This window comes from Pithys albifrons, chromosome 16, assembly GCF_047495875.1.
Source record: "Pithys albifrons albifrons isolate INPA30051 chromosome 16, PitAlb_v1, whole genome shotgun sequence".
Classification (NCBI taxonomy): domain Eukaryota; kingdom Metazoa; phylum Chordata; class Aves; order Passeriformes; family Thamnophilidae; genus Pithys; species Pithys albifrons.
In genome coordinates, this window is record NC_092473.1 from 16401607 (window position 1) to 16428106 (window position 26500).

Below are 26500 nucleotides of genomic sequence, written 5' to 3' on the forward strand. Positions count from 1 at the left end.
GCAGGACTGTCGTCTTCACACCTTCGTGGCACCTCTAAACACAAGGCAGGTGCTGGGGCAGCCTCTGCTCAGGAGGACAAAGCAGGATGGTTGGGTTGAGGTATACAATCCCAAAATGGTTTGGGTTGGAAGGCACCTTATAGATTATTTGTTTCAGCCCCCTGCCATGGGCAGGGACACCTTCCACCAGCCCAGGTTGCTCCAAACCGTGTCCAACCTGGCCGTGTTGCTCAAACTACACCTGTAGCAGTCACTTGTGAGTTATTCTGGAAAACATGTTTTGCTCAGGAGTTGTAAATGCAGTTAAGTCACAGGGTTGACACTGGAGAAACCCAACTCCACCTCTGCCAGGCCCTGGTGATAAATACAGATCAGAGATCTTGCTGCTGGGAACCTTTGGCTGTGTGGGACCGCCCAGGCAGTGCTGAGGTGATGCTGTGCCCTTCCAGTCCCTTGCTTTGCCCACCCTCATCTTGCTGGTAATGACTTGTGACCATGCTGAGCAGCCCCAAGCCCCTTCTCTTTGCACCCTCCTCTGGCACCTCCCAGTGCAGCACAACTGGAAACTGGGTGATTCCTACATGGCTGGTTCTGCCCCTTTGCTGAGTGTGCTGTGAAGGTTTGGTAGGAGCAAGGTGAGTGCTCGGCCCCATTTATCCATCAGGAGATTCCTGTAGGACTTATGCATTCAAGTACTTCAGGAATCACAGCTGGCAGATGTTGAAAATATCATCCTAGTTTTGTGGGTCTGGTTTTTCCCCTGTTTTTTGGGTTAACTGGAATCATGTGCAGGGAGTGCTGGTTTCACTTGGAGCCATTGTCACACCAAGGCAGTGATTAGGGAAGAGCAGCATTCCCTGGGCTCTTGGGGTAGTGGCACATCAGCCATGGCCCTGCAAAAAAACCTTCCCTCTCCCTAAGCTTCCAAAACAAATCAGTCAGTGCTTTGCACAGCACTGAAACTTCCCAAGCTGCTTTCTCCAAGGATTTTACCTCAGTCCCACATGGCAGACATGGGATGCCTGGGCAGCACTGGGTGGCTGTGGGTGCAGAGCCCATGTCTGGAGCTCCTACCAACAGGGAAAATGCATTCCCTCAAGATTGCTCCTTTGTTTTGTCCTGTTGCAGGCCTGTGCTCAGTAATAATTAATTCCTTTGATGCCTGAACGTGGAGCATTTCCTCTGGAAGGCTCAGGCAAACATCCCCACCCCTCAAGAATGGTAAATGTTTAAAAGCCAAGGACACAGGGTTAATCCTCACTTTTGGGGTGTGACCTTCCATTGCTCCAAAGCCACCACTCTGTTGGGAGACAGAGTATGGACATGGTCCCACCACCATGGCACTGCTGTTGGCAGCATTCCTGTGCCAGAATGTGGCAGCAGCAGCCAGAATGGGCTATTTTGCTGCCTCTGCCCTGGCCAGGGAGAGTGTTGTGGTGCTCCCAGGGCTTGCCCACACTGCCTGGTGCTGCCAGGGATCTGGCTCAGCTCAGCTCCTGGTGCTCTGACACGGTGCCGGCACCACCTGTGCAGTGCTGTGGGAGCTGCTGGTGAGAAGCACCAGCTGAAACCTGGGCAGGTGTTACATTAGTCTGTCATAACAAATACCCCCAGAATAAATGAAATCTGGATTCCTTCTACCTGAGTTAAAATCTTTTCCAACAGAACCCTTGACTGGTCATGCTGGGAGCTGTGGTGATGGATGGATTCCATGTATCTGTTGGAAACTGGCCTCAGGAGCTGGTACTCTGTGAGCTGATGTGATCGAATCAGGTATTTGCCTGTTCCACAGGTCCATGCAGGGGGTTCACCAGAGCCCCAAAGACCAGCCAAACTCAGCCCTCAGTCTCCACATCCCAGTGATTTCCATAACCTGATGCTGAGAGCTTCTGTCTGTAGGAAACAAGTCTCAGGAAGGAAAATGGTTTGATGGAGGCTCGTTTAGAGGTGCCTGGACTGGGATTCTCTGGCCTGACCTTGTGTATAATGTGGCCAGCAACAGGGACAGGCAAGTGGAAATTTCCTTCCCATCCCTAGTGCCTTGTGACAACATCATAAACCATCCCTGCAGTTCTTTACCCTGCTTATGAGAGAAAAAAATCTCTACAAACCCCAATCCTTAATCACCCACCACAAACACAGGACGTTGCAGGCGATTGCTCAAGGCAGTGACAGAGCACAGGGACACCCTGGAGGGGTGGGCAGATCCCTGCCTGGATGGTGGCACATTCCTGCTGCTCCAGGTGAGCTGCACTGCAGGGACCTGCCCTGGCATCGCCCGGGGCGTGTTGGCTGTGGCCATCACTGGATATGTGTTATATTAATCTTATCATTAATACCCTAAAAATAAGTTGAATCTGGATTCTTTCTGCCCGAGTTAAAAACCCTCCCAATGGGACTGGTTGTGCTGGGAGCTGTGGGCTGTGGGCCAGTGGCTCCTGGGAGTGCTCAGCCAGGCTGAGCCTCCCTGCTGTCCTCTTGTTCCCTCTGCCCCTGCTGAATCTGGCATTCCAGGCAGTGATACCTGCTGGGGTGAGGAGGATTTAGGGAGGGTTTAACTGTTTGACCAATGCCAATTTTCAGAGCTGCTGGTGGATCCCTTGGCTCCTTCAGCAGCATCTTTCATTCAAAGGCACAGAGGTATACGGGGCCCCAGCTTTGGGAGCTCTGGGCAGGACATGGGCTGAGGTTTAGGGGAAATTTGACCGATGGGTTTTACTGAGAGGGTGGACAGGCCCTGGCACAGGGTGCTCAGGGAAGCTGTGGCTGCCCCAGACCTGGAAGTGTCCAAGGCCACATTGGACAGGGCTGGGAGCAACCTGGGCTGGTGGAAGGTGTTCCTGCCCATGGCAGGAGGTGGAACAGTTTCTTAAAGAGTCCCTTTTCCCCTAAAGCAGTTTGTGATCCTAGAATAGCTGCACCAGGCATTTCCAGGGTGCTGCTGGCTCCGTGTGCCCAATGCCATGGTCCTTGTGGCAGGTGCTGCCTCCTGGCAGCACACACAGGTACAGAGGCCAGCTGGGCTGCACACAAGTGCTGACACTCCAGATCTCTGCATGAGAGGAATCACAGCCTGAATCTTGGAAGAAAACCCTAAAACTGGGGGGGAGGGGCGAAATCCAAGGGATAAAACCCCCAAGGCTTGAAGCAAGGCTTGGCAGTGATAAGTTTTTATATCCCTGGGGGCTGGCCCAAGAGCTTTTATTGCCCCTTTTCTTTTTTTTTTCTCAGCCATGCAAATCCAATCCGTATTTTAGAGCCTTCCCTCTGCTGCCTCTTCACACAGGTCAGGGGGAGCCTGCCAGCCTTCTGTCAGGAAAAGTGGGGTCCTTGGCCCTGCACCAAGCCCCCTGCAGTCCTGCAGATCCAGAGTGCCAAGGTTCTGCCCTCCAGCATCTCCTGGATCGAGCCTGTGGGGCAGCTGCCCCGGGATCCCCTGTGCTCCAGCTCATGGCCAGTGCCCAGCGCAGTCCTTGCCCAGTGCAGGAGCTGATGGACATCGACACCAAGCCCAAGCCCTCACGGCCACCCTGGTTTGAGTGCCACGTGCAGCCGTGCGTGGCTGAGCTGCTGGGCACTGCCCTCTTCATCTTCGTCGGCTGCCTCTCCGTGGTGGAGGACTCGGGGGGCACGGGGCGGCTGCAGCCCGCCCTGGCACACGGGCTGGCCCTGGGGCTCACTGTCGCCGTCCTGGGGGACATCAGGTAAGGAGGGGGAAGAATTGTGTCCAGAGAGGCTGGAGAGGGGCCTGGCTCAGGATGGGGGTCCCCAGTCAGGCCGCTGGTCATTCTGGACAGGTAGGAGCTCCAGCTGGGCTTTGTTTGCAGCCAGGTCCCCCTTCAGCCCTGGGACTCCCTCCCATCCCAGGGGAGTTCACAGCCTGAGTCCCACTCAACTGAGGCATTTGCTACCCTGAACAACAGCATCTTGCTCTTGTGATGGGTCTTAATTCCAGCTGAGGAATGAGATGTGATTATTGTTCCCAGACACTGTGACTCATCCTTCACTAGCAATTATCAGGGCTGATCAGTTATGAAACCTGTTCGTTAACGCGTGTCTCATGATAATCTGCTTTAATTAGAGGGTCTCTGGCTCTGTCTTGCTTGTGGTTTTGAAGATGAATGATGTAGGTCTGGTACTGAGGTGCCTGGCCCGACAGCCCTGCTCTGGTCTCTGCCTCTCTGGGGGACGTGTGACCTCCCAGGCTGGGTACCAGTGCATTCCTGCAGCTCTGGGAGAGACTCCCACGTGTGTCCTGCCAGTGCTGCAGCAGCTCCTGGAAGCACCTGGGGATCTCCAGAGACCCACTCCCAAATCCTGTCCCTCAAACTGCCCCTGCCAGCACTGCAGGAAGGGTTGCATGTCCAGCCTGATGCTGCTGCTGCTTTGAAGTAGTAACTACAGAGAAAGGAAACAGCTGTAGGAGGCTTTAGCACCTTCCCATGGAAGGACTGGAAAAGCACTTGTGGCTCCAGCCTGTGGTGAGCCCTGGGGAGGGAACCCTGTGCTGGGAGGGAACCCCTGCTGATGCTCCTCTCTCCTTTGCAGCGGAGGCCACTTCAACCCCGCCGTGTCCCTGGGCGTGTGGCTGGTGGGGGGCCTGAACATGACAATGCTCATCCCTTACTGGGTCTCCCAGCTCTGTGGAGGGATGATAGGAGCTGGCCTGGCAAAGGTATGGACACCTGGGGGTTCCCTCCACCCAGGACTGGGACACATGGACTTCCTGTGCTCTGCCAGAGCTGTCCTGACCACACAGTCTCCTGCAGCCCTGGGGTCTGGGGCCAGGCTAATTAATTAATTAATAGCTCCAGCAGTTCTCCGGAGGTTTGCTGTGCCACACTAATTAGGCACAGAAGGACACACTGTCCCTCTGCAGCCCCTGCCGTATTTACACACAGTGTTTCCCTGCACTCCAGCACTGCACCATAAGGTCAATTTGGCTTTGGTGCTGCCCATTCCCAGCATCCTGGCAGGCAGCACCCACCTGCACCCAGTGGTTTGGCCACCACAAACCACTGGGTGAGGCTCATCCCGTGGGAGAGTGGTGCCTGGCTCTTTATCCCGGGAGACACCAAGCACCTTCACTGCTGAGCTGGTGTTTGCCAGGCTGGTTTTCTGGAGGAAAGTGCTGAGTTTAGCTCCTCTTTAACCCTCCTGCCCGCCCACGCTGCCCTGACAGTGAGCACATATGCCTGGAAGAGCCACAATATGGAGCGTGGAGGGCACCAACGGGCTCCCCCTGCACAGGCCGTGGCACCGAGTGAGCGCTATGGGAACGCCAGTGGGGGAGCCCTCAGTGCCATCACAGCCGACCAGCAGGTCCCCACCGCCCTCGCCGGAGAGGTCGCCATGACCTCCTTCCTGGTCCTGGTGGTCTGCATGGGCGCCATCAACAGGAAGACCAAGACCCCCTTGGCACCGTTCTGCATCGGCTTCACCGTCACAGTCAACATCCTGGCAGGGTGAGTCCTGTGCCTGCTCCTGCCGGGCAGATGGTGCCATCCAGTGCCATTGCTCCAGCAGCTGGTATCACCAGGTGGGGGCTCAGGGTGGGACCACTGGCTGTGGAGATGGAGCTGGTGCTCAGACGCCCAGGGGCAGTTCTGAGCACCCACATTCTGGGCTCCCCTGCTCCCATCCCAGCCAGCTGCACAGTGCCCCAGGGAGGAGAGAGTGCCCATGTCTGGGGTGGGCTGGGATTGGGTGGGATGGGACAGGGTGGGATGGGACGTGCCCTCATGCAGCACAGCACAGGCCCTGCTGTCCAGGGAAACTGAGGCAAGCTGAGCACACCAGGAATGAGTCAAATGAGCCCACTGGGTGCCCTGGCAGTTTTGGGAGAGCTGTTGGGTGCAGCCTGGCTGGGCACAAGAGTGCCTGTCAGCTCATCCTGGCACGTGGCACTGGAGCTAGTGCACCCACCCACGGTGGGTGATAAACCCCAGGCCTGCCTGGGCTGTGTTTGCTGTAGGAAGCCCTGAGCAAACAGGAGAGGATTTATGTTCCTTTGTCCCTTGGCTGCTGGAAGCCCTGCCAAGCTTCCAGCTTTCTCCCTGTGAGTCAGGACAGCAGCCCAGCTCCAGTGCCACTGTGATGGGGTAACAAGCACATGCAATTAGGAATGTTAATGGGGTGTTGGGTTAAGGCACTGCCCACCTGCTTTAGTGGGTCCCTGAGCTCGTGCTCCAAAATCAGCTTGGCACTGGTGCTCCTCCCTCATGCTGGGTTTTCCCCAGTAACCTGCCAATGATGTGAGCGAAGGCCGATGCTGGTGAGTGGCTGCTGTAAGGGCTGGGCTGGTCCCTGTGTCATGGAAAACCAAGAGGATGTGCTGGTCCCGTGTCCCACCACGATGATGCAGCCGCTCTGTTCCCATTCCAGAGGTGCCGTGTCTGGAGCCTGCATGAACCCTGCCCGGGCTTTCGGACCGGCTCTGGTGTCAAACTACTGGGACTACCACTGGGTTTACTGGGTAGGGCCCATGGTGGCTGCCCTCCTCGTTGCTGTGCTGGTGAGGTATGTGATGCCTGTGGCAGTGCAGGGGCAGGGCCCTGCACAGTGACCCTGCTGTGGGGCTGCCCTGCTCCCTGCACTGACACTGCAAGCCGCCACTTTTCCAGAAAGATGTCCAAGGGCTGCAAAGTCCTTTCCCTTCTCCTTCCCATGAGGGCAGGATGACAGCAAAGATCCAACCTGTGTCCAAATCTCTGTGTTTGCTCCATCCATGTCTTGCATGGCAAATCCAGGCTCAGGCTGGTGCTGGGCTGCTGCCATCGCTGTGTCCTTGTTGCACCCTTGCAATGGCAGGAAAACTGACCCTGAATTTCTCTCTTTTGCCTCCCCAAAGGCTCCTGATGGGTGACCAGACCACTCGTCTGTACCTGAAGTGATGCTGGGCACAGGCCCCATCCGTGCTGTGGCCACTGACCTGCATGGGCAGCGGGTGTGGCTCAGCACAGCCAGCATGAAACCTCCTGCTGATGCTCCTCCCTCACCCTCCTGCCTCCCCTCCATATCTCCTAGGACCTGCGGTCCAGTGATGGCTCCCCTGATTCTGAAGGGAGGATGGGAACCCCCCAGCCAAACTGTGGTTGCCAGGGCTCTGCCAGCCCCTGCCATGAGAGGGTCTCACCGGGAGCATCCTCTGCCCAGCAGTGCCCATGGTGCCCCAGCCTCCCTCAGCACCACCTGAGCACAGTGTCCGTGCCCCCAGGGCTGTGCCTGGACATCTCTGGTTCCAGAGAGCCCTGTGCTCTCCAGGTTGGGCACTGCTCTCCCACCTCAGGTTGTCCAGGATGTGGCCAAGTGGCTCTTGCCAGTGGCCTCCCGCATGGACTCTTCCACGTAGGATGACAGGAGAAGGGAGCTTTGGGTGCAGTCTCATCTCTGGTCCCTGCAGGCATCAGGAGAACAGGGTCAGGGGGTGGGGGTTAGACACCCACCAAGAGCTCAGGGTGGATCATCCCTCCCAGAGGGAGGAGGAGACCAGAGGGTGGAGGTCCTGTTTGGCAGAGGGGCTGCTGCCATAGGCAGGAGCAGTCAGCAGAAGGAGAGGGATGGAGCTGTGTGGGCAGGGGAAGAGGAGCCAGCACAGCAGCTTTACGTCAGCTGGGCATCCGTCCCTTCCAGCAGCGCTGCCCTGACTCATCCTGTGGCCTCCCCCGAGGTGGGGGCTCACTGGGACCCTGTCCCCACCGCCCAGGGGGCTTCTGAGGTGGGGAACTGGCACAAGGGTGTCACTGCGAGTGCTCCCAGCCCCAGCCAATACCCCCTCATGTTCCCCGGGTTTAGTTACTCTGAATTTTACAAACTTTTAACTCTGGAAATGCCTATTGCTTTCCCAGCCCCTCCCAGCATGGCTTGGAGGTGCCCCTGAGCTGGCCCTGGGGCAGGGGCTGTGCTGGAAGAGCTGTGCCTCCCACCCTGCCCAGCTCTGGGGCACCTCTCCAGGAATGGGGCTGGAGGGCAGGAGGAGGTGGGAGGAGGAAAGGGCACAGCTGCCCTAAGTGGGGCCATAGCACCTTCCCCAAGGCAGGAGTTGTGTGCTGGGCTGGGGCCATTCCCCCTCTCCAGGAGTCAGTGGGTCTGACGCTTCCTCCCTCTCTCTGCAGGCAGCTCCTCGCACTTACTGTGACTGGGCAGTTCCCAGCTTTCTGTTGTCCCCGTGGGGTTGGCAGAGCCCTGCCAATGTCACCTCTCTATTTTCAGCTTGTTTTCTACTTCCCAGCCAGGGAGGTGACCCACACAGGGACACAGACACACAAAAAGATGTGTTTATAGAGAAGGACAGTGCTATAGAGACGCTGGAGGGAGGGAATGCCGGGATTGGAGCATCGCTGGCTCGGAGGTGGGGGCGGCTCCCCTGCCCTGGGCATCTCCCGGGGCTGGGCAGGGGCCATGGTCCTGGGGGGCACTGTGGGCCTCAGGTCAGCTGGGGAACAGGCAGCTGCTTATTCAGGAAGGAAAATGATGCAACCCCCAGAAGGAGACAAATAGCTGAAGATGTCACTGGGATGGTTGTCATGACAACACCACAAAAAATGCCAAACCAAACATGGACCACAATCTCTGCTTCCTCCCCAAAGGAGGCCTAAGGGGAGCAGGTGCTGGTGGAAGCTGGTGCTGTGGGGAGTCACCGTGGGGACCCACCTGCCCTGACCCCTGCTTGGGGTGCAGATCTGTGGGAGCAGGGCTGGGGCCACTGGGGTGTGACGGGTTCCCACCTTCCCCTTTCAAGGGGATGCTCAGCCTCACAGCCCCACAGGAAACACACTTGGCTGAAGCTGCCTCTGCACCCTGATGCATCCTGCACCTCCATCCATCCTGCACCCTGATCCACCCTGCACCCAGCTCCATCCTGCACCCAGCTCCATCCTGCACCCAGCTCCATCCTGCACCCAGCTCCATCCTGCACCCAGCTCCATCCCGCACCCTGATCCATCCCGCACCCTGATCCATCCCGCACCCTGATCCATCCTGCACCTCCATCCATCCTGCACCTCCATCCATCCTGCACTTGATCCTCCCTCACCCCATCTCCCTCATGCACCCCAATTCCAAGGCACTTCTCCAGTGGGTGCAGAGGAGGGGAGCTCAGAGGTCCCCTCGGGGTGGTGATGCTGCGTCCCTGGTCCCCAGGCAATGAGGACAGGAGGGGACACGGGCCATGCACAGCCCTGTGTGCTGCTCTGTTTGGCTGCTGATGTGTTCAGCACATTCATCCTTCATTTGTCAGGGTGACTTTTGATAATGCATCTGTAACACCACGTTGTTTTTCCTTGAGTATTATTAAAGTGCTTAATTTATGCTAATTAAATACCAATTAACTTCCAAGCACTTAAAGTGCTTTAAGGACATAAAATACATCTCATTCTCATGCAATTAAATTTGCATCAGGCCTGGACATGGGTCTGCACTATACTTTTATTGGCACATGTATCTGCTGCAATGTTGCCTGGTGTTCTCCAAGTTCCGGGAGCCTGTTGGGATGGAAATGGCTCCCATTGGGATGGAGATGCACGAGCAGGGCAGGCACAGGGCCCTGGTGCTGTGGGCACTAATGGGGTGCTCCTCACTGGGGTGTGGGGCTGTTGAGAACACCACCACTCACCCCCTGCATGGTGGGACACTGGGGAGAGTCCAGGGCACCTCCGAGAGACGCTGAAGGCTCTGCAGACATTGGGCACATTCTTGCCCAGGCACTACCAACCATGTCTGGCACCAGGGCTTTGGGGACTCAGGGTCAAAAATCAGGGTGTGCTCTGGGAGCAGCATCAGAAGGATGTTTGTCTGCCCCTGTCTGCCCCCACCCTTCCTGCGCTTACATTGCAGCTCTTTCACTCAGGACAAACACCCTGGATAAACACGGGACAGGGACATAAAGCCGTGCTCTCCCTCCCGGTGACAGCCCAACCACAGGAACAGGGCATTCCCGGCTGCCTGGGCAGCGCTCCGGATTGGCATGGGGAGGTGGGACACAGCGAGGGGCAGTTCTGGGTGCCCCGGTCCTGGCCCAGAGCCCGGCAGGAATCACCGTGCGCTGCCCGTGCACGGGCACAGCTCACCCCGAGCCGGGGGCTGCTCCCGGAGACCCCAAACCCCGGCGCCGCAGCACCGAGCCCTTTGCTGGGGGAAGGTGCCTGCACCGATGCTCGAGCATCCCTGGTGTCGCCCGCAGTGAGGGACAGCGGGGACAAACGGGCTGACGGAGGGGCAGCTCTGCCTGCCAGCAGCAACAGCGCTCCGAGGGCGAGCCACGGGCCGGGACTCGGCGGGACCGCGCGGTGCTGGCCCCGGAGTGGAGGCTGTCTCGGTGGGTGGTGGGGCCTCGCCAAGAGATGTTCCTGCACAGAAGGGCTCTCATGGTGGCAGAACAACGTCCAGCTGTTCGCTGTGCCTGCTGCCTGCCAGCCCTCTCCCGCAGTCTGGGAAAGGAGGAGCTCCCAGAGTGTTCCCTTCGAAATCCTCCCCTCAGCAGGATCGGGGGGGCTTTCAGTGTATTCCCCCAAAGCCTGGTCCTAAAATAGCGGCACCCCTGGGCAGAGGGAGCTCACAGAGATGCCCAGTGTGGCTGCGGCGGGGTAGGAAGGATGATTGCTTTTAGAACATGCCCCATGAGAGCCTCTGGGAATTCTCCTGTTGCTCAGCTCTAAAGGTTTTCTGCAGCTGGAGAAATCACTGCCTGAAATATAAAGGTGAATGAATCCTTTTAGCTCATTTTGCCCATCGGGCAGATGCGCAGTGGCTGCAGAGAGCGGTCCCCGAGCTCCTCTCCCGGTGTGTGCCCAGCCCTCGGGGCTGCCCGAGTCCGGGGCCGGGGGGCGCTCCCAGGGGCGCTGTGCGGGGCCGGGGGCGCTCCCAGGGGCGCTGTGCGGGGCCGGGGGCGCTGGGTGGGTGCGTGGGCACGGCCCGGGGGCGCGGTCCCGGCGGGGGTGGGCACTGACGTGCGGAGCCAGCTCTGCGCGTGAGCTGGATCTGCATGTGGGAGACGGAGCGAGGCGATTCACGGAGTGGGAGTCGGGATGTATTCTGGGGAAGCTTTTACAGCCACGCCATTAGCGGGGACAGCGCTGGGGATGGGCTCCTGCTCTCCTGGGCTTGGAGGGTGCCCGCGGGCTTGCGCACTGTGCCCCAAGACTGGACATCATCCCTCATTGCTCTGCCATGTCCCCTGGTGATGTGCCACGTCACTCAACACTGTGACATGTCCGTCACTGTTATGCTGTGGTTCTCATCACTGTGCCACATTCCTTGCTGCTTTACCAAGGCCATTGCCACCATGCCATGTGCCCCACCACCGTGCCATACCCCTCACCACTGTGCCAGGTCCCTGGTCACCATGCAGCCCCATGGCACTGTGCCAGCCTCCACTGCTGTATTTACTGTGCTGCCCTAGAGCAAGGCCCTGACACTGGAGCAGCCCCTTCACCCCTCAGTGGGTATGCAAAGAGCACTAACGAGCCTCCCCACCACATGCAAAGCTCTGGGGGCTCCTGCCAGAGACCTGGGGGTGTTTCAGGGGGTCAGGGAGGGGCATCCCTAGCTCAGTGTTGGAGGCTCAAACAAGTGGTCCCAGACCTGCTTCCCACAGCAGAGCAGGAGAGGCTCCAGAGCATGGAAAGAAAAGGAAATGTAGGGAGAGGGGGTTATTCCCCCCCTGTTTCCCACCCTGCTCCTGCTCCTACTCCTCATGCCCAGCTGGTGAGGGAACAGAGGCTGCCCCCCCTCCCTGCACCCCCACTGCCAACCAGCCTCACTTCCCCCAGCACCAAAGTGCTTCTGTGCCCAGCATCGCTTGAGCTGAAGGATTTACATTTTAAAGGGATTTTAAAGTGGATCTGGACAGAAATTTCTTTCCAAGTATTATTTTTTCATCTTTTGCTGCTTTGAATGTTTGCAGAGAGGAAATAACAGACAGAAACCACAGCAGGCAAAGCCTCAGAGAAGCCATTTGTGCTCATGCAAATGTTGTGAGAGTGGCAGTCCAGACTCAGTCCAGGCTGACTGTGTGGCTGAGTGTGAGGGTGGAGGTGGAGGTGTGTGAGGATCCTGCTCCATGGGCTCCCCTCCAGGGTCCTCTGTCTGGATGTGTAGCCATCTCCCAAGCCACTGGGGATGGATCAGGTCAGGGGGCAGAGGGCAGGCAGGGGGCCCCTCACCTGAGCTCAAAGCTGGCCAAGTGATCCTTGTCCAAGACACCCTCCTTTCAGCCCTTCCATTGTCCAGAACACAGAGATTTGCTCACAGTGGCTGATCCCACTGCACCAGCAGGACCCCAGGGGTGGGTTTTACTTCAAAACCAAGAGTTTCTCTCTCTCTCCTTGCTGTGTTCCTCAGCTTTTGGAGGATATCAAACCTCCAGTTCTTTTTCACCAGTAAGCTGGAGCAGCAGGACTTGCAGGTGGGGAGGTGCTGCAGCCACATATCCCAGCTGTGCTGGTGCTGGAGCCAGAGGTGCGAGGGCACCGGAGCCACCTGGAGCTGCTGGAGCTGCCGGAGCTGCCAGAGCCTCTGGAGCCGCTGGAGCTGCTGGAGCTGCCGGAGCTGCCAGAGCTGCTGGAGCTGCTGGAGCTGCTGGAGCCGCTGGAGCTGCTGGAGCTGCTGGAGCCGCCAGAGCCGCAGACCTGCTGGAGCCGCTGGAGCTGCTGGAGCCGCTGGAGCTGCCAGAGCTGCCAGAGCTGCTGGAGCCGCCGGACAGCTGGAGCTGCTGGAGCCTCTGGAGCCGCTGGAGCCGCTAATGCTGCCGGAGCTGCCAGAGCTGCTGGAGCCGCCGGACGGCTGGAGCTGCTGGAGCCGCTGGAGCTGCCGGAGCTGCCAGAGCTGCTGGAGCCGCCGGACGGCTGGAGCTGCTGGAGCCGCTGGAGCCGCTGGAGCTGCCAGAGCTGCTGGAGCCGCTGGAGCTGCTGGAGCTGCAGAGCTGCCGGAGCTGCCAGAGCCTCTGGAGCCGCTGGAGCCGCTGGAGCCGCCAGAGCTGCCAGAGCTGCTGGAGCCGCCGGACGGCTGGAGCAAAGGCTCGGTGGAAGGGGAATGCTAATCATGTTCTGTGCTGGCAACAGCCAGAATGATGCACAATAAATAGCCATTTTAATTACTGCACAATATTTACAAGATTGCTTCCTCATTTGGGAAATTAAAACAAATGCTCCATCAAAATGATCAACATTGTACAGAGAAGCACAGGGCTGATAAAGGAATCCATGGGCTGCTAATCAAGGGGGAATTGGCACCTTGATGCTGCCTCTGTTTCTCAGTGACCGCAGTGTGAAGGTGGCAAAGGGTCTCACAGTGCCAGGTGAGATGGGACAGGGAGCCCTGCTCCGAGTCCCTGCACTGGGACACGCTGGGGTCCCTGTGCTGGGTTCCCTGCACTGTGTCCGTGCACCAGGGCCCCTGTGCTGGGAACCCTGAAACGAGGTCCCTGCATCAAGGTCCTTGCTCTGGGGTCTCCGCCCCGGGGTCCCCACAGTGGCTGCACTTTGGGAGGCAGGAGCGGCAGGGTTGGACAGCTTAGCCCTGGAGAGGCACAGCTAAATGGGGACCCGGGAAGTTTGGGCAGGAGATGCTGAACTGCCCAGTGCCGAGCACACACACGGCTTCGCTTCTGAGCAGTGGCCGCGGCTGGCACCGTGCAGTGCCAGGGAGCACCCTGAGCCTCAACACAGTGGGGATGCCCCGCGGGGCGGGGGTGGCCTCTGGGCATTGAGTCCTCCGCGGCTGCTCTTCCCCCGCTCCATTCCCGCCCTTCCCTCAGCTCCTTTTCCCTTCTCCTACTTTCATTTTTTCCCCCAGCCCTCCCGTTGCCATGGGAACGGTGACATCCCGAGCCTGGCGCAGCGGAGGGAGCGGCTGCCCGGGGGCACTCCCCGGACACGGGCGGGGGTCCAACGGATGGGGGAGTCCCACGGGTAAGGAGTTCCCCTGGAGCCTTCCCTATGCAGCGTAAAGAGCAGCGGGATTTAAACACATTTGGGTACCTGCTGCCAGTCCACCGACTCCTTTCAGGAGGGGAAATTCCACCTGGAATGAATGGGGCTGGTGGCAGGGGACGGGGGAACAGCAGGGCGGCCCTTAGTACCCAAATGTTCCTAGATAAAGGATCTCGCAGGACATGATGGATGTGATCCAGGCTGAGTTGGGATTGCAGAGAATTCACCCTGTTGTTCCCAGAGCGGCTGCTCTGGAGCAGGGAGAATGCCCGGGAAGCACAGGTGACATCTCCAGGATTGTCCTCTGCCCCGGGGATGCAGAAGCAGCTGGGTCTCATGGGAACCTTGGGAAGAGGAACAGAGACAGAGAGCTGGGAAAGTGGTGGGCTCCAAGCCCCTCTTCTCTGTCACCTCGGTGTGGCTCCTGTGAGTGACAGGGAGATGTTCACCTGAGCACAGCACAGCAGCCCCGGGCTGGGCACAGCCCAGGAGGGTTTGCCATGGCCTGGTGTCCAAGCAAAAACCGCCTGGAAACAGGAGCTTCTCTGAGGCTTTGTGCCCACCTGGACCCGCAGGAGCCCAGCAGCCCATGGGCAGGGGCCATGCCCTGCCTGTTCCCAGGTCCTGCAGAGCTCCCAGCTCCAGGAGGAGCAGGAAGGAGCTGGAGGAGCTGCAGGCAATAGGGAAGAGCCAGAAAACAATTTACAGCTTCCTGCAGATGGCAACTGGTACGATCTGGCTGACAAACACAGATGAGCAAGCGTGAGGGAGGGATAAATAAACCTCGGAGCTCATGGGGTAGAACAACCTGCTGTGATTTACTGCAGAGAATTCCCACTCGGCCAGTGCTGGGCTCTCTCCCCTGTGCTGGGGAGGGCAGTGTGAGCTGCTGGGGCAGGACTCTGGCACCCAGGGGACACACCAGGACCTCTGGGCACTCACATCCTCACACCTGCTGCCCCAGGGACACCATTGGAGCCCCCCCACCAAGAGCAGCTGAGATGCTGCTGGCCAAAATCAGCCTGAGTCATTCTGTTAGAGAGGAGTGAAAGCCTCATGCAAGTGTTTTCCCTTCCAAAGTTCTATTGGTTCCTAAACTGGTGAAGCACCAAGACTTTCTGGGGGATATTTTTGTTGTTGTTGAAACTTTTTCAAATATTTCTGAAAATTCATTAACTGGTAGGTTGTCCTCTCTCTGCAACTTTTTTTCATTGTTTTTCCTTCTGGAGAGGACCTGCAGGGACAAGGCTCAGGGATGTGATGCCACAGCTGAAGATGGCAGTAGTATCAGTGGTCTCCTGTCCCTGGAGAGAAGGGGGATGCCACAGCTGTCACAGGGTGTTGGTGATGCTCCAGTGGCACAAAGCTGTGTGTAAGGAAGGATCCACAGCCTGGCAGCCACCAGCAATGCCTCCACGAGCCCCCTGCCCAGGCACAGTCCTACCTGCTGTGGGGCCGGGGAGGGTGCCCAGTGGAACATCAGGGGACAGCGAGGCAGGTCCTTGGCATGCCTGGCCACACCTTCTGCTGCTCCCCCTCAAGCTGGAATAATCTCCAGTGGAAAAAACCATGAGATAAATGTGGTGAGAAACAGCAAACCCCACCCGGCACTAACGGGAGGTCTGTGCTTCATCCCAGGCTTGTTTGTGCTGGGAAGTGACTGGAGCACCTGGAGAGAATGAGGCCCAGGGGTGGAGCTGCTGGGGAAGGGGAGCAGAGCACGATGACCCAGCAGCACAAACCAAATAAGCCCTGTGCTCCTTTGGAGGGAACAAGCAGGGAAGAGGCAACTGATTTTCTGTGGAGCATCTGTGTGTGGGGATTTACGTGCCAAGGGCAGACCAACAGCCATGCCAGGATAAGCCAGGGGTGGACAAAGGCCAAAACCATCACAGGAACATCCATCTGAGGATTTCCATATCCCAGGATCTGAGGCAGCCAGGTGACAGGATTCTTGAAAAAACAGGCTCCAGAGCATACCTGGGTATATCCCTGCTCCACAGCTGGGCGCATTGGCACACATGATGTGGAACTGCAGGGGGTGGCTGAAAGGGAAGGGGTTACTGGCTCGGCTGGGAGGAAAACCCTCCCAGGCAAAGCTTAATGAAGAAATCCTTGTGCAGGGATCAGCTCTGCGCTGTTAATGAGCCTCGTTGTTATTTAAATGAGGTTGCTGGCAGGACTGGGTGAAGAATTCATCATCAGATGATTTTTCTGAGAGATGTGATGAATGATGGATATAAAACCAGCCATCCCTCGGGAGAAGGAGGCTGCAGAGAAATCCAGCTCCTGGGGGATAGCAGCTGGAGTTTGCCACGGCACAAGCAGAGTTATTGTACAGCCCAGAAGAGGCAGGTGCTGCAGCCCTGACCCAGGGATGGGAGTGGGTTGGTGGCTTTGCTCTGCCTCCAGAGCTGGCCTGTGTCCCCAGACTGTTTCAGTCTGGCCTTGGACACTTCCAGGGAATGGGGCAGCCACAGCTTTTCTGGGCAACCTGTGCCAGGGTCTCCCCACACTCACAGGGGACAATTTCTCCGCAGTATCCCATCTAAAACTGCCCTCTGGCAATGGGAAGCCATTCCCCCTTGCCCTGTCCTTCTCCAGCTCTGCGGGAACCCCTTTAGGCACTGGAAGGGGCTCTAAGGTCTCCCTGGAGCCTTCTCTTCATTGTGCATCAGCTCTAGCCCATTGCTCACAGCTCGGTGTTGCTGCTCTTCAGTTTGGGTCTCACTTTTTTTGTCCAGCCCAAAAATGTAATGCTGCCCTTAAATCTCCAGGTTTCTGCCTGGCTATCCCAAGCTCAGAGCTCCCCTTTGCACCCTGGTGAGACATGTGGAGGTGTCAGTACCACTGTGCTTCTGCCACCACACTGACCTCGCTGTGCACTAACCCAGCGTGGGAGGCAGTGGGAAATCCCCACCAGACTGGATCAATGGTGAGCAATAGTGGCAACTTCCCAAAGAATCACAGGATATGGAAGTCACTTATCGATCAGATGGTTTGGGAACCAAGCAGCAAAACCCCAAGGATTTTACCACAAACTTTGCTTAACCAACTGTGCAGGAAGGTGGTTTGATGTGGGCCATTTCTGGGTACGTGCAGCAGAGTCCATTTGTTCTCCCTGACAGCCAGCAGCCACGAATAGGAAATATTTAAACAGCCCAACCATGTTTGGGACGTGCTGAGCCGTGCAAGCACCTGATGTGCCAGTGCTTCCTGTGACACAGGGAAGGACCACTTGGGGTCTGCAGCTTTTGGGCAGGTTTGGTGCCTGTGCCCCTCATCAGAAGGAGCAGAGGGTGTACACCCACTGGGCAGTGAACAACACAGGCTCCTCATCTCATTTATTCATCTGCAGAGAGCTCTGCCTTGAGGAGGGATGGAGGAATGCTGTTGGCTCTGAAAAACAGGGATGTATTTACACCAGCCTGCTGTAGGTCTGTGTGCTGAGCTGGGGACAGGGTGGCTGCTCTGGCACAGCCCTGCTGCCCCTCACAGCCTGGTAATGGCACTGCCAGGCCACCCTTGCTCCCCATCTTGCCTCTGGGTGCCCACAAGTCATAGGCAAAGGAGCACAGACCATCTGGGAGCCTGGAAACAGGGCACATTTCTGCAGGAAATGATGTTCCCTGGTGTGATGGGGAGGTGCCATCCTGCCTGCCCGACCCCAGATGGATGGACTGGGAGGAATGGAGCCCTGTTTAATTACTTACTGCAGCCTCTTCAGCTGCTTATGCCCTCCTGCCCCTGGGTAGAGGGTCAGCCTGTGCCAACACTCTGCCAGCTTCTGCATCACCTCTGTTCAGGGGACCATTAGGGCTGACATTTCTTTGTTTGCTTTGTCCAGGTTCACTCCTCTCTCCCCAACACACCTGGGTGTCCCTGCTCCCTGAGTTTACCCATCCCTGGGTGAGGAGAAATGGTCTGGGGGTCCATGACCAACTAGAGCCCACTGTACCCCTCAGCAGCTCTGCCACTGCAGGCAGTGATCCCAATGCCCTGGGTGACAGCCCTGTTTGATCCCTCTCTGTCACATCCCTGCATCCCAGAGCTACCAACTGTTCTGCCTCCTACTGCCGGTGAAAGGCTGCTGGAAAAGTCGGGAGGAGGTAAATGGAAAGGATGGATTTTTGCATCCCAGAGTGGAGCAGGGGCTGCTCCAGCTGAGCAGAGCTGCAGCCCTGGCTCTGCTGCCACTGCCGAGGGTTATGTAAGCTCAGGCACCAACAGTTGGGCTTTTTCTCCCCCAGCAGCTGCTGTGGAGGATCTCCCGCCACCGGTGGGTGGGGAAATGGGTCTCTCCTCACATGAATGCAGCATCTCTCTCCTCTCTCCATCCTCGCTGCACGGAGGATGTGGAACATGCAAAAACTGTGAAAGCAGAAAGGGAAAAACCAGCACAGCAGATGTCACCCTGCTGTGAGGAGGGGGCTCCTGTCATCCCCTCTGTCCCCAGTGTCCCCATGGGACCTGAGACAGAGCCCCCTCCACAGCAGGTGCCCAGTGGGGCCGGTGCTGCTCCGAACCAATGATGTCCCAGGCTGCAGCTCCAGCCATGGCTCCAGCTGCAGCTCTGCCCCCATACTCTTTGCCCCATGTGTCTCCAGGGATCCCCAGGCAGCCTCTGAGTGGGGGCTGAAGAATTGCCTTCTGTGGGCAGTGAGAAGCTCCTCTAAAGTTTGGTGGAACCAGGGTTTGCCTCCTAAGAAGATCCCTGTCCCTGCTTCAGGATCTCTGTTCCTGCTCCATGGTGCCCTGTCCTGGCTTGAGTCCCCTGTTCCTGTTGCAGGATCCCTGTCCCTGCTCCATGACCCTTATCCTGGCCTTGGCCCCCCCTGGCACGCTGGGTGAGGGCAAGAGGACATCCACAAACGGATGTGGAGGCTGCTGAGACACCTTTATATCTAATTAGAGCTGGACTCTTCCTCCACCTGTTTCCTGTGGCAGATTTAGGTCCTGAAGAAAAGAAAGCTGAAAAAAATGAGACAAATCTGTTCTCCAGCTTCTCTGAATTCTTTAGAGGAAGGCAATGTGGGCACGAGGGGAGCAGCATCCCTACAGGAGCGTGAGGAGCTCTCTGTGCTGCTGCACCAGCTGCTGCTCCGGGACAGCACTGCCAGGGGCTCCTGCACGTGTGGAGACAGAGCTTGCCTGGGAAATGGGAAGGGTTTGGGGGCTGTGCCTCTTTGCTGAGCTTTGGGGCCGGCTGACTCTCACCAGTGCCGGCTCCCCCCCAGCGCCAAGCCAGGCTCTGGGGCTGGTGTCGGACCGTGCAGTGGCAGCGGGTCCCTGCCCAGAGCCCTGTGGGTTGCTGGGTTGGGGCTGGGGAGTTTTGCTGGCCAGGGCTTGTGTTACTGGTGTCCCCCCTCCCGTCCCCACAGCTCACGGCGGGCTCTTCCCTGCAGGGCTCGGCACCTTCCCTGCCCAGAGCAGCTGCCGGCCCGCCGGGTGGGAGGATGAGGGCCCTTCCTGAGGATGTGACTCACGTCTGTCTCCCTGGGAGCTCCTGCACCCGCTGCCTGCGGCGATCGGGGCTGTTGGCCCGCCTGGCACCGAGGGGGCTGCCGAGCCACCAGCGAGGGCGAGCTGGGCTTTGGGAGCTCCAGGGGGGGGCCCTGCGAGTGAATGGAGTCACCCTTTGTCCACATCACTCGCTGGGGTTTGGTGCCCTTCTCTATAGCAGAAGCTGTTGGAGGGAAAACAGCATCAGAACTTGCACTTTTATGGAAATGGGAATGGATTGGGCTGATTTCCCTTCAACTCCACCACTACACTCCCCTGAGAGTGACAATTCAGGGTTGTTTGTGAGTGTTAGTCCCTCATCACACCTGTGGGGACTTGATTTACATTAATAAATATAACAGTTTCCTTAGAGGAAGGAGCTGCTGGGATGTTCATTCCAACATCTCCAAGTGCTGAGGGGATCTGGATCCTCAGCTTCTGTAAAAATTAACATGGCCATGAAGATCCTACCCTTAATATGACATGACTCAGAGTGCATAAATAATGAAAAAGGTAAAATAAGGTAAAATAATGTGAACTAAGAAAAAAAGAAAAGAACCCCTCGAGAGCAGGAACTGATACCTGGCTTTTGTAGTCCCTAGCCCAGAAGTGACAAAAGTTTGTGCATGATTATTGTGATTATCAGCACTCCTAAGGGGAAATTAAAGCCATATTCTCTGAGTTCCACACGCAGCAGCTATGTGGGAAAATGGGAACATACAGTAAAAGAACAAGAAAGGAGGAACAGAGTTTACAATTTAAAACAAGCAGAATTCAGCCTGGTGTAGCTCCACGTGCAGTGCAGCAGCACTGAGGGTAACACACCACTCTCCTTGTGAAAGTACACAGGGAAGGAGTCAAAACGCCCTGTTATTATTTCCATTATTGCTCTGGCTCCTTTCCATGCAGGAGGAGTTATTTCTGCTGTGCAGGTTCCTGTGTGTGAGCCCACAGTGAATGGGGCCCCCGGGGCAGTGGGGACCCTGCAGCAGGACTGGCACCGTGGCGGGCACAGGAGGCAACACCCGCAGCCCCCGCGCTCTGGGCACTTCCCTCCGCTCCCTCCCGACACGAGCACAGCACGAGCAAGGGATGCCTGCAATTTATTTCTCCTTCTTAGCAGGAAAATCAGAAGGTGCTGGGAGTTGGTGCCAGCCTCCTGTTTCTAGGAGGGTGACATCAGCAGGACAGGTCGGCCACGTGTTATTACTGTAATGAACCGTTTAAAGCAGCCACATAATAACAGCCCTGAGCCTATTTTGGGAAAGCCTCCTGGGCGTTTAATTCCATGGAGAAAGCAGGGCTTTCTTCAGAGAAAGAGCACGTAGGATGGAGGGCTGGATCCCAGCGGAGCAGGGATGGTCTCAGGCCTCAAAAGGGAAAGGATCACGTGGCTGCAGAGCCAGAATTAAACCCCACAAACGAGACTTTAGAAAGATCTGTTTTCAGAGAAATATTTTCGTGATTATGTTTCAATTGAAGTTGTCTCTTGTTTTGATTTGAATTCTTGTTTCCTCAGTGCCCAGTCCAGAATAATGCAGCACCAGGTGGGCACAGGGAGATGTGGATAACAGAGGAGGAGGCTGCTCGATCTGATTTTCAATGTCCGTGACTGCTGGCAGGGAGTGAGAGAGATAAATATGGTTGGAAAACTCCTCCGTGCCAGCCAGCTGAGGTGTTTGCAGTGGGTTGGGTAAAAGAAGGTCATTATTCCAACTGTGAGTTTAAAAAATCATTCTGAGAGGATCACTGAGCTGGTCAGCTTTGTGTCCCTGTGCCAGTGAGGGAGCCCTGAGAGTGTGGCCCTGTATGGGCTGCTCATGGCCATGGTCCTGCTCCCCCAGGCCATGGTCACTCCAGTGCCCGGCCTGGCATGAGGCCATGCCCCTCTGCTATGTCTGAGCTCCTGACTGGATCCCCTCTGGACTTGTTGCTCCTGCTGCTGACTCATGTTGTGCAGAAAATCAGGGTATGAAAAAATAATTCTGGCCTTACTAGTGGGAAGTCTGGAACTCCTGAGGGAGTCAGGGAACACCCAGCATTGTCACTGCCAGTCCTGCAGCGGGTATCAGGCAGGTGCCACCATGACTGGCATGAAGTCAGGACCTCTCTGGCTTTTTTATTTTTGTTTTTACTGTTATTGTTGTCATCCTTTTTACCACCGTTGTTACTGTGTATGTCTCTCCCACCGGCTCCTGCTGGCCCATCGCTGTCTCCATGGGCAGTGGGAGAGGATGACGCCCCTGCCGGGCCCCGGTGGTCCTGCCCGCATCGCTCCGGTCCCCGCGGGCCGGGGCAGCATCCGCGCGGGATGCAGATGTTGTATGCAAATGAGACGCGGAGGCCCCGCCCCGGCGCGCGCTCTATGCAAATCAGTATGCAAAGAACGGGGCGGGGCTTGTCCCGCGGCTCTCCACGGGAGGGGCGTGGCCCACCATGCAGATGAGGGGCGGGGCGAGCTCCGTATGTAGATGAGGGGGCGTGGCCTCGGCGGGAGCGTGTCCGACCCCTCCAGCTGCGGGCAGCGGCTCCGAGCGCGGCCCCGACCGAGCGACAGACACACCGACAGACCGAGCCGAGCCGAGCCAGGCCGGGCCGGCGGCCGGCAGCACCCGCACAGCATGGCCGAGCCGCCGGCGGCAGCGCCGGCCCCCGAGGGCGAGGAGGGCCCGGTGCGCTTCGCCCGCAAGGGCGCCCTGCGGCAGAAGAACGTGCACGAGGTGAAGAACCACAAGTTCACAGCGCGGTTCTTCAAGCAGCCCACCTTCTGCAGCCACTGCACCGACTTCATCTGGTGAGCCCCCCGGGACCTCGCCGCATCCCCTTCGGGACCCCTGTCCCGCTCCGGGACGCCCGGCTCGCTGGGACACCCGTCCCCGTCCGGCTCGGTGGGGCTCAGCCGCGCCCTCCTTCGGCACCCCCTCCCCTTCCGTCCCGTCCACCCTCGTCCCCCCGCATCCCATCCCGGTCCCCCCGGTGGCCGCTGTCCCCGCATCCCATCCCGGTCCCCCCGGTGGCCGCTGTCCCCGCATCCCATCCCGGTCCCCCCGGTGGCCGCTGTCCCCGCATCCCATCCCGGTCCCCCCGGTGGCCGCTGTCCCCGCATCCCATCCCGGTCCCCCCGGTGCCCGCTGTCCCCGCATCCCATCCCGGTCCCCCCGGTGCCCGCTGTCCCCGCATCCCATCCCGGTCCCCCCGGTGCCCGCTGTCCCCGCATCCCATCCCGGTCCCCCCGGTGGCTGCTGCCCCTGGCTCCCCGCTCCTCCCGCCGCGGCGCCGGGGCCGGTGTCTCATTCCGCCTCTCTCTCCGCAGGGGCTTCGGCAAACAGGGCTTCCAGTGTCAAGGTGAGTGTGGCGCTGCCGGGGCGGTGAGGGGCCCACACACCGTGTCCGCCCCCCGGGAAGGTCCCCCGGGGCCGCGGGCAGCATCCCCGCGGCCGTCCCCGAGCATCCATCCCCGCAGCACCGGGCAAGCAGCTTAGTCATTTTTTTAATCAACCGAGCAACTGGTCGGTGCCTCTAAGCCGGTCGGGTTTCGTTAGCAGAGATAAGCACCCAGGACTTCGGCTAAATCCCCCTAAAAAGGCAGAGGGGAGTTTGTTTTTAATGTACTTAGCAGGAAAACATGTGTTTGGGTGGCAAACGGGTTGGGTGAGGGCTACTCTGGGCTGGAACTGCGCAGCCTGCGAGGACTTGAATGGCTTAGTTGTGTTGCTGGGGAAAGAAATGAGGCTTTACAACAAAATATCTTGCAGTAGCCGGGTTACTATGACCAGAATTCCTTGTTCTGATAATGCTGGGATTCTGAAGAGGTTCTTCAGGGATTTGTCATGTCCTCTCGGGAAATTTGGATGAATTAGCCAGGCGTTATGGCTCTTGTTGCCAGCCTAGCTGTGGGCTGTTCCTGCTTGCAGCTAATCCTGCCCTGTGGGTCCCACCTGTGTGGGGTTCGAATTGGGCTGGGGCTTGCAGCTGCTGGCAATGAGCGTTTGCTCTTGTGACTATTTGGGACAGAGGGTTGTTTTGGTGGGTGGCTGAATCCCAGGTGGAGGTACTTAGCATGGAAACAACCCTGCTATAGAGTTCTAATATCTCCAGTACTGCTCCTCCTGGCAGCTGTTTGTGTTGTGCTGTGGCACCAGCTCCAAGCTCGAGGTGCCACGGTGGGTTCAGGTCTCGGGGGGCAGCTGTACCTGCGGGCAGGAGGGCTCTGTCTCGGGGGGCAGCTGTACCTGCGGGCAGGAGGGCTCTGTCTTGGGGGGCAGCTGTACCTGCGGGCAGGAGCTCTCAGGAGCATCTCTGCAGTTGCTTGTACAAGCATTGTAAGTCTAATTCAATTTAAATGATGCTGCTACTCATCCTTAACACTTGCCTTAGGAGCATAACCTTAAAATACTAAAGCCTTTTTACTGCTGCCTCCCAAACCCCCACCTGAAGGCCTGGGCAGGTGTTGGCAAGCAGAGCAAAGTGGATATGGAGACTAAAACATGTCCTAGGGCTGTTTCTCAAGGTCACAGCTTCCCCTGGTACCTGAGGTTTCACACATGGACAGTTCAGTCATGTTACTGAGAGGAGGTTTGTGGGTCTTCCTAGGTTTACCTGGCTGTTAATTCCCTGGCTTTCCTTATGGTGCAGGCATATTTGTGCAGACACAATGTCCCTGAAATGTGGAGTGTGCTGGAGAATCTGGTGGGGACCATGTGCTGACAGGTCAGGGGTTTCCTGCATTATTTCTAGAGCTTTGCTCAGTTCTACCTATAGCATCCAGGCTGGATAACTGGAGCCTTTCCAAGTCTCATCCAGCTGTCAGGAACTATTATCCAAACCTGTAACTGTGCTCTTGCTTCAAGGTTTGTCCTTAAGTGTTTGTAACCAGCATCAAATCAGTCCTCAGTGTGAAGCCAGAGGGTGGGCTCTGAAGAATTGCCAATGCACGGGTGGAGGGAACTTCCCCCCATTAGCAGATGTTGAACAGAGCAGTCCCGTCCCTGGGGTGTGGGACAGGAGCCCTTGTGAGGCTGCAGTGGTACCAGTAGCATTGCCAAGAGCCCTCTGTGCTGTCATGTCTCCAAGGGTGTGTTACTGGTCTGGGACATCCCCTGCTCCCTTGAAAAACCACTTTCCAGGTTATTCTGGTATTATAGACATGAAAACCACCTTACTCTGCAATAGGAAGTTTTGCAGATTTGGGTCTGTAGAACAGCCCAGTCTTTACCTTCCCAAAACTGGTGATCTGTGGATTTTCAGACATCCCTTCTGCGAGGTGCTGAGGGGCCCAGGTGAAAGTGCTCCCACTGGAGAGGCAGCTGGGGGGGGGGGGGGTGATGCCCATCTCAGTGAGGGCATGGAGCAGCTGGTGCCCTGTGATGGAGAACGTGCTGTGTATCCCTGCAGAACTCCCAGCTTGGGAAGCTCCTGCTGCCATCTGCTCTGGGATCACAGCTACCCTGGGGGGTGCAGCCCTTCTGTGGTGGGAGGCAGAACTCAGGGTGCCAGGGCTCTGGCAGTGTGCCCATGGGTCAGGCTGTTCCACCAGAGCTGTGGGTGCACAGAGGCACATGAGTACCACCAGCTTTGGGTTTGTGCCCCACAGGTTGTGCTGCAGCTGCTGTTGGACTTGGTAAATATTGATATGGAAGCAGAAGTCCCCAGGGCTGGCTTTTGTTTAGGGGTTCTTCAGCCCCGTGGGGCTGGCAGTAAGCTCTGATGGTGGGGTCTAGCTCTGCCTTTACTGAAGGCAGCTTTAATACAACTTTAACAACTTCTCTGAGTATCTTATCCCATTGTTCGTGGGAAGGCTGGAGATGCAGCTGAGGCACATGCCTGTCTGGTTTCTCAGCTGTTCTACTGCTGTGCTGCTTTAAGTAGGTTTTCACCTGTGCCCTGATTTCTTTCTAGGGCATTTGCAATAATTAGATTGTTAATTAGCTCATTACTTGTGACTTTTGGCAGGAAGTTAGCAGAAACTGACTCTTTGTAGCTTGAAATACTAATGGATACCACAAATGCCACTTAATTGCCTGCTAATCTGCTTCTTATCCTCCTATGCAATCTCCTCCTTATCCTCATGTGCATCTGAAGACTTCATGGGCCAACATCCCTCTCCTCAGCCAGAAAACCTTTTGGTGTGGGCAGGGGCGTTCTGTGCACAGGCAGCCCAGGAGAGGGGTTGGTGCTCACAGTTTAACAGAAAATATCGATATGTTGTGGGTGTTGGAAGGCTGCAGTGCAGAGGATGTGCCTGGAGCTGCCCAGAAGATGGGCTGTCCTGTGGCACAGAGGGGCTTTCTGGCCCTGCTGTAACGACCTGCTGTAGCCACAAGGTGTATGAACTTGTCAATAACAAAGGGAAGGGGGTGTACGTGTTCTCCCCTTCCTGGGTTTTGGGATCCATCTGTCCAATTCCATTAGCAGGGAATGCATGAGGAGGGAGAGAGCAGCCCCTTGGTGTCTGCAGCCTGTCCTGGGGAGGGAATGTGTGGCCAGTCACAGCCAGTGGCTTTGTCTTGGTTCTCCTGATGTAGGAAGTGCTGTGAGAATGGTAAAGGAAAGGGAACTGCCTTGAGAGCTGTCAAGAGCAAAGTTCTTGCTCTCATTCTCGGAATGTGCTGCTTCTGGGAACTGGCAGCTTTGTCTTTGCTGCTCATGTTTCCCTGCTTGGCATCCTCAGAGTCCTTTTCTCCTGTTGTCCAAGCAGCTCTAGGTCCCTCTGTGGATCGGGGTACTGGCTGTGTTGGAGGGTTGGTGAGGGGGACAGGGGCTCCAGGAGCTGGGTTTGTTCAGCCTGGGGTTGCTGTGGCTGGGTTCTCACCCAGGGGACCTGGGCAGAGGTGTTCCCACAGAGGTGAGGAGCCATCTCATGTGATTCACAGCTGGGAGCAAAAAATAACCTGCATCTGTTATTGCCACTTTCACATGTACAAAGTAGAAAAGATCTTGGAAAGGAGAATCTTGATTCGTTGAGAGAAGGGGGAGAAAAAAGGCATCATTTGGTAATGGGTGCTTGGATTTCATGCAGTAACTTTTCTGAGAAGAATGTTTACTTCTTGCCCCTGGTTATGACTCGGTAA

At 57.3% G+C, this 26500-nt stretch overlaps 2 protein-coding genes across 3 annotated transcripts in view; both read left to right on the forward strand.

Moving 5' to 3' along the window:
• The first annotated feature begins 3450 nt into the window (after positions 1-3450).
• On the forward strand, positions 3451-6910 carry AQP8 (aquaporin 8). Its single transcript, XM_071571334.1, has 5 exons — positions 3451-3704; positions 4549-4675; positions 5251-5465; positions 6385-6519; positions 6851-6910. The coding sequence occupies exons 1-5, from the start codon at positions 3451-3453 to the stop codon at positions 6891-6893; spliced, it is 774 nt and encodes a 257-aa protein (XP_071427435.1). The 3' UTR covers positions 6894-6910.
• Positions 6911-21911: 15001 nt separating this feature from the next.
• PRKCB (protein kinase C beta) overlaps positions 21912-26500 on the forward strand; it is a 97385-nt gene continuing 92796 nt past the window's right edge. For both annotated transcript variants that reach the window (XM_071570778.1, XM_071570777.1), the window contains exons 1-2: positions 21912-22224; positions 22744-22775. In XM_071570778.1, the coding sequence (XP_071426879.1) occupies positions 22052-22224; positions 22744-22775 (205 nt within the window). In that variant the 5' untranslated portion in view covers positions 21912-22051. The remainder of the gene's footprint in view (positions 22225-22743; positions 22776-26500) is intronic.

Bases quoted from the DNA above. Each gene is read 5' to 3' on its own strand.
- AQP8 (XM_071571334.1), top strand. From the start codon at position 3,451: ATGGCCAGTGCCCAGCGCAGTCCTTGCCCAGTGCAGGAGCTGATGGAC. The intron at 3,705-4,548 runs GTAAGGAGGGGG...TCTCCTTTGCAG, and splicing joins GCCGTCCTGGGGGACATCAG to CGGAGGCCACTTCAACCCCG. The intron at 4,676-5,250 runs GTATGGACACCT...CCCCCTGCACAG, and splicing joins TAGGAGCTGGCCTGGCAAAG to GCCGTGGCACCGAGTGAGCG.